Raw genomic sequence first — 10528 nt, 5'->3', positions numbered from 1 at the left:
GTTGACACCTGGAGGGGGTGGAGACAAGCACAAGGACAGGTGAAACAGATCAGGATGTGACAGTCGTATCCACAATTTACGATCAAATCTGTGCGCCTGAACGTTTTATAAATGAGGCACTTGGACTCTCATTTTTACCGTTACAAAATGTCACATTACTTTCTAACACAATGGGAGCAGGGTGCATTTATACCGGTTCTGCGCATATGTTAGGATCGTTAGGCTATCTATCACTTCTCCAGGCACTGTCAAGATCTGATCAGCTGTCCAAATCAAATCAAATCAAATGTATTTATATAGCCCTTCTTACATCAGCTGATATCTCAAAGTGCTGTACAGAAACCCAGCCTAAAACCCCAAACACCAAGCGATGCAGGTGTAGAAGCACGGACTTAGACCAGCGCTGAACTGCAAATCCTGTTGGATTGGATATCTTAAGACGCCAGTCAGTTAGGGTTGAGGGGAGTTTGATGTCAACAGTCTCTTGACTTGCCCTGGATGTGACCACAACACAACCATTTTCTGACTCCAACAAGACCACTTCACATCTGCAGTCTTGCAAAGGTCAATGACGGTCAGACCTCAACTTTTAACCCCAGATATTTTGGTTGATAAGGGGACGGTTAGAAGTTCGTGCAAGACATTTCGACTCCATCTTTGTTGACTTTTGAATTATACATCGACCCGCTTTGGAGCCTTTAATCTGTCCAGACTTAGAGAAACACAGACACTGAACTGCAAATCATGTATTTTCTAACATCGACCCACTCTGGAGTCTTTGTTATGGACGCAGAACCTCAAGTTAATGTACAGTTTCAATGATAACATGATAAGCCACTAGTTTTGGGGTTGAGGGGAGTCGTTGGAGTAAGAGTGAAGGCAGACCGAATATGGACTGACAGTGATAACCCCGCTAAGGCAGCCCTACCAAGGCAGCCATCTTAACACTCTGTTAGCCTGTATTTTGAAGGCAATAAAACCCAGTTCTCCTGTTCAACTTCAACTACCATCGCCTCATTCTTTTAGGTAGTTAGCTAGCTAAGGAATGGACCCGTTTATTCATGTCCAAAAGATGAACGTGGAATTGGAGCCAGTAGGATTTTATCAAGTAATCTGCTGGTCTATAGAATGCCACTTTGTTATCATATGCCAGTGTCAGGTAGCTAAATTGGATCACTGAATACAATATTTATATTCACGCTAAATGATCCTGGATTGGAGATAGTCCTAACAGACCAGCCACTATGAGTCAGCAAAGCAGCCCAAAAGCCTACGGTCTGCAAGGCAAGCAGCTAAATAGCCTAATTAGAGAATCTCACATTTCACAAACCAAGACCAACTACAGTACAAACAAAAGTCAACCATTTGACTCCAGGTCATTGGCAATGAATGGGATGGGAGAGGCTAACATTTTGGGGATACTGTACCGGGAGATACTGTCAACGAGCTAAAAATGTCTTGCTATGGCTCTCGACCTTCGCCTCTCTGGAATCCATATGGGAGCTGCAGTGATGGGGCGGAGAAAATGGGGTACCCCCCAAAAAGCAAAAAAACAAAGGGCTTGCTCCAAAAGTAACACAATGCTTTGCAGACAAGGTTAGTTTACTTAGGGATCTTTACAGTTGTTGTATTCTGAGGTAGATTAGATTAAAAGACAGTTTAGGCCTAATAGGCCAGACAAGGTGCTCTTAAAAAGGTTGTCTTGATTGTCCCATAGGGCCTACTGTATGTAATAAAATAATTAAGGAAAACAATTTCAAGATTCTGGGCACAAGGTCATCTTTTTTTAATTTTATAAATCTGCCTTTTTGATTGTAAAATTGTAAATAAAAATATGTAATTTATTCGTTCAATATGATTCCAATGAGCCAGTAATTATAATTTGTTTTTCCTACAAATGTAATGGTTGTGAATTTAAATTACGCAAATCAACGTACAACTTCAGCATAAACAAATTATTAAAAGTACAGTAAACAATATGCCAAATTATGTAGACTAAAGATAAAAGACATACGTGCCAAAAATACCATAGGAATGTCCTTTGTGGCCAATCGTGTCTTCGGGGTTTACCTTCGAGCTGCACTGTCCCCTCCTAGTGCACTTACGCATATAAACCCACTTCTCCCAGACAACTCTCAGAAAACTTTGGACAGGAACTTTCAACATGCTCGACTCGTTGACATTTCTCGTCGAGAAGCTATCCCTTCTCTCCAACTTCAAACTTTTTGAGTTTAAATGGACGGATAGGAAACGCAATGAGGCGGGATGCAAAGAGCGCACGATGCACGCGCCGTTGTCTCTCCTGAGAGGGGACCTTTTGGAGGTGCCGAGAACTTTGTTCACGCACTTCGGTATCTACTTGGGTGACAACAAAGTCGCTCACCTGATCCCAGATATCATGCCCGTGCTAACCAATGATAAGATGATCATCAAAACAGTTATCACAAATAAGAGACTCATCATGGGTTGCTTGTACAAGTGTGCCACGGTGCGCGTGGACACTTTGGAGGACTTTGTGTATGACTCAAACATATTGGTGAATCATATGGATAGAAAATGCAAGGCGCAACAACCGTTCCCAAATGAAGATGTTGCAGAGAGGGCAGAACAACTCGTCGGCGCCATCCCTTACAGTTTACTATGGAATAACTGTGAACATTTTGTTACATACTGCAGATACGGTTCAGCGGAAAGTCAGCAAACGGAAATGGTCATTAATTTTCCTTGCATTATTTATTTATTTATTTTCAATACAATTACGTTGTGCATAATTCTGACCCCTTAACTTTTACGCTACAGGAGATAAATGTCTTCTTAAAATATTTTGCCTATGCATAACCTGTATCACAGTGAGGACTGTTATCTTTAGATTATGACATAGATAATGTTTTCAGAGATTCGCATTTACATTAATATTATTACAAATGCATCGGATTGAATTGTTGACTTAGGTTAGACCTGGTTGTATTACTTATTGGGAACAGCATCTTCAACCTTTGATATTTCCAATCCCATATTTTGTATTTATATTCATGATAATGCATCTCAATTTTAAATTATATTATGCCATGGTTAATATAATAGGCAACTATATTCAGAAACATTGTGTTTTATTCAGTGTTACTGAAAATACATGTATTTGAGCTTTGGTTTGATGTTTTGGTGTTATTTCACCCAAGGTCTTCTCTCTTTTCTTCCATAATTCATAAAAGTTTAGATTTAGAACAAAAAGAAATTGAATATGCCCAAAATGAATTGTTCATTAAAGTCCTATACATACATGTTTATTAATTGCTTTTTTTTCTTTGCAGTTTTGTGAGTGCCTGAAATCAATCATCCAAGACCAGAGGAGTGTCTTTCTCAGCGTTCTCCTGGGAATGATCTACGTCGTCTGCTTTGGCCTTGCTCCTTCAACTACATTACCCACAATCCTCATCTCCTTCACTCTGTGGATGGCCAGCTGAGAGGCCAAAGTTCAAACCTTCAAACACTCCTATGGACATTTCAATAGAAACTATTTAGGATAGTGTCTTGTCATTGGTCCTTGTGATGACATTACTTGGCACCTCCCAACTCATATGCCTTTGGTATAGGCCTATAATGACATATCATATAATAGGTCATTGTTACCTGCAAGAGCTACCATCCATTCACTTTTGATTTGATACTTGCCAGCCAAAAGTAAACAGAGGGCAATGTGGTTGTAGGCCTAGCAATTTACATGTGAGTGTTCATGTCAACACTTACGGTATTGCATGTAGGCCATTAAGGCATTATAAAGGCCATATGATCCCTCTGTGACCAAAGTATCATCCCTATTTCCCCCAAAAGATTGGCCAAAGCGCATTTTCTACTTTAAAAAAAATCTTACTGTGTAAGTCAATGTAGTCTAATCTGTAAATAATGAAATGTCTTCAATAATGATACTCTTGTGTAATATTTATATAGATACATTCAGTTTAAAACTCTAGGAGTACTACGCTGATTAATACAATACTTTTACGAATGTGTTTTCAGAGCAAATAATTTTGTTTTCAATCAAATACATTGTAAATATAAGAAATGTTAATAAAGATATTGGACGTCATCATTTGGTTTGTTTTGGTCTGGTTTCAAGAAAAATTTAAATAATTGCCATTTGAAGCATTTTCCCACACATTTTTCAATACAGTTCGGTACATGCAATCACAGTGCATCTCAATACCACCCACAGCATTTTCAAATGATCATGTTATTGGTGTAATATTGGCCACATCAAATCCCCAATATATCCCCATAGTATTTCCAAACCCAAATATTTAATCATATAAAGTAGATTTACGCAAGAGCCACATTAATAAAATATACACATTCTCTGGATAATATTTCTTAGTAATTACTATGCATTATTATTTTCTTTCTACTGTACCATATTCGCAGTTCCAGACACATCAAGAGTGAGTCAGCATTATACAGCTCAACCTGACTGTTTATTCAGGCTATAAAATATTTATGACCTTTTAAATTGGGGATTTGTTTTTCTGATTTGCCAATGAAAGCCACATAACCGGAACACTTCCCCCGATTAAACCCTCGGTTGTGAAATTAAGCCGCCCTCAAAACCACACGAATAGCAGAAAGCTCCTTTATTTCTGTCAAAATTGCACTGCAAAGTTGCGAAACCTCTAATCCCACGCGCGTGGCTCCTCCCAGACCCTTAGCCTCGATAAAACGGCCAGGGGTCGAACCGTTGGATATAGTTCTGCCACCATGATTACCTTCCTCCAACTCCTCAGCCTCTTCTTCATCGCTTCTAAAGTGGATGAAGAGGACAAGGACAAAGACTCGAAGTATGACCTGTCCTTGTACAAACGTGGCGACCTTTTGGAAGTTCCTAGAACTCTCTTCACCCATTTCGGCATCTACCTGGGCAACAACCGGGTGGCCCACTTCATCCCGGACATCCTTCCGGTATTCACCAAGAACAAGGCTGCCATCGGCAAGATGGTGACCAACAACCGGCTGATTCTAGGGGTGATCGCCAAGTTGGCGAGCGTCAGGGTGGACTCGTTGGTGGATTTTGCGTATGGCTCGGAGATCCTGGTCAACCACATGGACAAGCTGTGCAGCCAGCCCCCCCTGGAAGGGGACGAGGTGGCCAGGAGGGCAGAGAAGCTCATGGGCTCCATGACCTACAGTTTGCTGTGGTACAACTGTGAACACTACGTCATGTACTGCCGCTATGGCATGGCCATCAGCTACCAAACCTACCAGGTGGAGTATGGGGTTCTCCTTTGTCCTTTGTCTCCACTGTTCTTACACGTTTTGGGGGTAGTATGTGATCGGAAAATCGATGGTGATTTCCCAGACGACTAAGATCAGTCACTGCAAACTTCTCAGAGCGAAGCCATCACGTGACCCCCAGGGCACTGTCTTGATATTAAGTAAAGGAGGGGTTCAATTTAGACAATAGGGTTTACCAAACCTCCCCTCAACTGTCAGTCCACTGATTTGACCTATCCCAGTTTTAGCACACCTGATTCACCCTGTCAATCATCAAGCCCTATTATAGTTGTGTGCTGGACTAGTACTGGATTAGATCAGTGGAATGGCTGGGGGTACTGAAGGAGATGTTAAGAAAACAATGCTTTAGTTGAGACTGCAGGAATAACATTGTGAACCATGAGCCAATAGTACACTTGGTGTTACATAATGCTCAGGGCAATGAACCAATTGCGGGAGGATTTCATTTTTTTTTTTTTTAACTAGGCAAGTCAAGAGTTATTGCTGGTTCAAATTACGGTCAGACAAAGTTTTGTAATACTATTTATATATTATTGAGTGAAGAAATATTAAAGTGATTCACTGCCGATAAATACGCTGGGGAAGCAAAAACTACATAAACGTATTGTTCAATGACCTGCATTAGTACATAGCTTTGCTGTTAGAGCGTTAGGCTACACACTAAACATTTATTGGAAGGAATCAGCTTTAGCTCAGAGCATATAATCTCTCCAACCTTTTGGAAATGCCCCTTTTGGTACATGTGATTGTAGCCACAAAAGTGCCTCTATTTATCCAGTCACCTATGTCATAGGATCAAAAGGTCACACGGGAGAGATATTTTCTGAAAGAAAAGAGTTTTAGCACGTGGGTTGCGTGGGAAATACGGCAGATATTTCAATGAATTTGATGGAACAAACACAGATTACGGGATAATAAAGTGTTGTCGTGAAGTTGACCTCGGTCACCTCGCATGCCAAAGTTATTAAGCGGAAACGTACATAAAAGGGAAATGAATAGGATGAAACCTTTCTTCAACCGTTAGATATGATTTGGTCTTCCAAGTAAAAGTGCTGTTTCACGCTGACATCGACTGACTATGTTGAGAACTATGGTGAAATAGCGGCTTAGTTGCTCAATTCCTTTGTTTTGAGGATGGGATTTACAACATCTCTTGTATATATCGGCCTACTTTGGAGTAATTTAGAAACTTAGTTCAGATGATGGCAGTTGGCATACACTAGAGGTGGCTAATTTGTTCCAGCCCAGCAGTAAAACGCCTGGTTCAACGGATCATGATTCATGGACATGCTCCTCAAAATCTCTAGAGCATAAAATGAGTGAGTGTCATCAGGCCCCATACTTATAAAGCGTCTCAGACTAGGAGTTGTACTCTATAATTAGATACCTGCTCTCCATGCATTATAATCTAAAAGTCAAAGCTGGTATTAGATCAGCACACCTAATCACTCGAAGGAATACGGGCCCTGGTCTGAGTTCAGCAGGGCACGGTGTTGTGGAACGCTCAGAAATATATTGGGTAGAACAGACATGCAACCTCTCTGGCATGTAAGTAAGGAATCGGGTAAGCTCTAATCATGGCATTTCTATCTGAACTCGACACAGGTGTGCTGGTACCAACGTCTAGACTAAACATGCTGTGGTCACCCCTAGCAGAGACGATAGCCAATCAATGTGGGAATACTGCACACTGATGCAAAGTACTGTATGATGAGAGCAGTCGAAAGGGTGTACATTTCTCTGAAAAGGTCAGATGATTCTGTGTTGCGGTGGATAGATTGCCTTTAGGCCAATGAAAAGTGAACTACAAAGGCTACATCCTGATTCTCTACCCTTCTCCAAAAGTGTGCACTTGCACACTCCCCGTCATGGATTCAAAAGCATCTGATTGGTGTAAGCAGAGGCGGAGGGAGGGAGTTACTGACCTTGGTTGAATCCATGAGAGAAAGTGTGAAAGTGCACACTTTGGGAGAAGTGTGGAGAATTGGGACAAAATCACAGACTTGTTGAGTTGGACTGTAGTGCGCTGTTGAGCAGCACCATCTAGTGTTAATGCATTAAAGACCCTCTTTTTTTAACCTTTATTTAACTAGGCAAGTCAGTTAAGAACAAATTCTTATTTTCAATGACGGCCTGGGAACAGTGGGTTAACTGCCTTGTTCAGGGGAGCAAGGACAGATTTTTATCTTGTCAGCTCGGGGATTTGATCTTGCAACCTTCCAGCTACTAGTCCAACGCTCTAACCACTAGGCTACCTGCCGCTCGTGCATCGCTGTTTGGCTGCGGCTGTTTACCAAAACAGTGGAGGGGTAGCCACTGTTGTTGTTTGAATCACAGTTTGCCCCTTTAATGTAGACACAGGAAGTCCTCAATTTAATTAATACATGCATTGTAATATAAATCCGTAGGTTCTAGTACCCCTGGATGGGAACCACTGTTACACAGTACTTTATTAAATAGAGGTACTGTATTTATGGTTGAATCACAATGTTCTGTCAAATTAAGACATGTCATGCTGTTTCATAAATTGCTGTATCTTCATTGTATTTGCCTTTTGGCCAGAGCTCCTTTAAAAGGAGATTTGCATCTCAATGGTTACAAATGGATATGGATGAATAAATAAATAAAATTGACAATAATGATTAACCATTAGAATATCAGAGGCCCCAATTCAATCAAACAAAGACAACGGCTTTCGAAGATAAAGGCAAGGAGCACTCCTCTTTTTCACTCAACGTTAATAAGATTTTAAGTGTTGAAACACTCACACGCTTTTATTCATCTTGTGGATAAAAAAAAAAATCTGTAAAAGGATGCTTACTCTTGTTTCATCCTCTCTCCTGCAGTTCTGTTTGACAGTGAGGAAAATCATCTGCAGCAGGATGAACGCCTACCTCACAGCTCTGTGTGGAACGGGCACCATGTTATACCTGGGCTCCCTAACGCTGCTAAACACAGTACCCACCCTGCTCGTCCCCTTCACCATCTGGATGGCATCGTAAAACGGCCACAGACACACAAAGAGACTCATTGACATGACTGCGGAATATGGAATGCTTAAATGATGTCCCACTATCACTATCACTGTTCATGAAATAAAAAAAGCATTGTGGGAAATGTCACCTTTTGTGGTGATAGTCATTTTATTAGACATATTATTATTAAACATATTATATTAGTTTAAAGTTTTTACAGTTTATAGAAGAGTAACCATCTTACACATCTGGTATTTACTGTGTATAACAGTCTATAAATGGACAGCAATATTATGTTAAAAAAAGTTGTTCCTGATAAAGGCATTGTTTTGACAGTATATAATGGACATCATGGCCTTTATGGTCAAAATTATACAGACAATAATGACATTAGGACAGGATGGACAAGGTGCAATTTGACACTGTTATTGCCATACTCCGACAGGATGAATGTACTGAACTATGGTTTTCAACTAAATTCATATGGCTACTCTTCCTTGTGCAACTTTCAATTAGCCTATTGTATCTGAATTTTTCTTTATTTAATACTAAATTGTGCAAATCTTCTCCTCCTGTTGTTGCCGTTACCTATACTCCCAGTAGATAACACTGTAAGTAACATTACCACGCTTCTGAATGAAATGATTTCTTTTGGAATACATGGGGAGGCAAGTCTACCGGGAAATCCCAGGCTCTGAATATAGAAGTTCCAGAAATATCCTCAATTCTTGGCCATTATTGTTTGTGGTGGTTTCAACATGGCTCAAGCATGGTTGAAAGTGTCTCTGCTACTGTAGTGATAAGAAGCAGTGTTTTCTCAGTCGGCGATATCCTTTCCATCCATTTCAGTCTCCCACTGGCCTATTGAGAAATAATAACAAACCAGTGCAAAAATGTGATTTCAGAAGTAATCTGATGCCAACAGTGTTGACATTTCTTTTCCTAATATGGCATATTGGATGGCAAATTGAACTAATGACTCCAGTAAACATAACGTACATGTAAACATTCGATTTTAAGGATGATTAAACATTCAATTATGAAAGTATTTGCGGAATCGGAGGAGACCAAAACATTGAGATTGCATTACATGGGTTTGTGGGTAAATTTCTTCTGCTGTTACTGAGGACACTAGACATTCACATTTAAGCGTGCAAGACATGTGTTGTTAAGACAGTACTGGGACATACCGTGTGCCCAGAAACACTCATTTAAAAGAGCATTTTACAGAAAAAAATATTTATCATATATTTAAAATTTAAAATGCCTTCTATTCAGTCCACCTGAATGTTCTCAAATTATAATAATTTAGCACATACAAGCCCCATAGCTATACTAACAGCGGGCCTGTGATTACTTCCTGTCAAAACACATAATTTAAATGACCCACCATTAGGTGAGCTCTGCAACAAGTACAGTATGTTCAAAATAATGATGTGTAAGAACATAATAATGGTGAACTAATGAGAAATATCTAGAACATTTGGGAAAAGCACCCTTTTTAAAGATGAAATATAAAGACATTTTTCCGCCTTTCCTGCATGCAAAAATTCTAATAGTTTGCCTAATTTCAGTTTATGTGACAAATATTGTACCATCCAAACCCCAAAAATATTGTATTTTCAGCTGTTTGAGAAGCTGGTGTAAAAAAACGAAAGTAAAAGACGCAAAAACTAAACTTAAGAACGGGAAGCATAGAAATAGGGCACATAGAATAGAGCTACAGCTTCTTAGACTTGCTTTCAATTAGAATCACATATCTACAACTATAATTTCTATGTGAATTTGGTCAGGTCACCCAAAAAGTTAGATATTGCAGCTTTAAATGTCAGTTAAAAAAAAAAGAGTAAAATGCCTCTTTAACACTTCCTCTCAAAGATACAGTACACCCAGTCTAAAATGACATGAATCATCTAAATCATCAACGAAAAAGTGTCTTTCCATTTACCTCATTAGAAATTGCAATACTGCCTTGCTTTTACAGTGCTCAATCATCGAGGGATAATGGGGAAAAAAATGCCAGTGGGTGGTAGTTGACTCTCGGTGGTAGTTAGGTGGCCACCTCACTAAGTTCTCATATCATTTCTGTGGAAGATTCTGGCCACGTGTAATGGACACAAATCTCTCTCCCTTGCTCTCCTTATCTCTTGCTTTTGTCTTTCACTTTCCCTCCCTCCCTCTCCCTCTCCCTATATTACAACCCAGGCAGATGGCTGACTGCAAAGTAGAAAATTGCAGTTGGAATAATCAACATTCTATCCCGGTGGGTT

General features: G+C 39.9%; 2 protein-coding genes across 2 annotated transcripts; both read left to right on the top strand.

Annotated features, from left to right (window-relative positions):
- Positions 1 to 2123: 2123 nt before the first annotated feature.
- On the top strand, positions 2124 to 4087 carry LOC120035021 (lecithin retinol acyltransferase-like). Its single transcript, XM_038981770.1, has 2 exons — positions 2124 to 2710; positions 3312 to 4087. The coding sequence occupies exons 1-2, from the start codon at positions 2165 to 2167 to the stop codon at positions 3462 to 3464; spliced, it is 699 nt and encodes a 232-aa protein (XP_038837698.1). The 5' UTR covers positions 2124 to 2164; the 3' UTR covers positions 3465 to 4087.
- A 662-nt stretch (positions 4088 to 4749) lies between these two features.
- Positions 4750 to 8384, top strand: LOC120034718 (lecithin retinol acyltransferase-like). Its single transcript, XM_038981323.1, has 2 exons — positions 4750 to 5253; positions 8130 to 8384. Exons 1-2 carry the CDS (start codon positions 4750 to 4752, stop codon positions 8283 to 8285), a joined length of 660 nt encoding a protein of 219 aa, XP_038837251.1. The 3' UTR covers positions 8286 to 8384.
- Positions 8385 to 10528: the final 2144 nt, after the last annotated feature.

This window comes from Salvelinus namaycush, chromosome 42 (assembly GCF_016432855.1).
Source record: "Salvelinus namaycush isolate Seneca chromosome 42, SaNama_1.0, whole genome shotgun sequence".
NCBI classification, from domain to species: domain Eukaryota; kingdom Metazoa; phylum Chordata; class Actinopteri; order Salmoniformes; family Salmonidae; genus Salvelinus; species Salvelinus namaycush.
This window is presented reverse-complemented; position numbering and strand designations above follow the sequence as displayed.

Coding starts and splice junctions, on each gene's coding strand:
- LOC120035021 (XM_038981770.1), top strand. CDS start 2,165: ATGCTCGACTCGTTGACATTTCTCGTCGAGAAGCTATCCCTTCTCTCC. Junction 2,711..3,311: donor AAAGTCAGCAAACGGAAATG/GTCATTAATTTT, acceptor TTTTCTTTGCAG/TTTTGTGAGTGCCTGAAATC.
- LOC120034718 (XM_038981323.1), top strand. CDS start 4,750: ATGATTACCTTCCTCCAACTCCTCAGCCTCTTCTTCATCGCTTCTAAA. Junction 5,254..8,129: donor TCAGCTACCAAACCTACCAG/GTGGAGTATGGG, acceptor TCTCTCCTGCAG/TTCTGTTTGACAGTGAGGAA.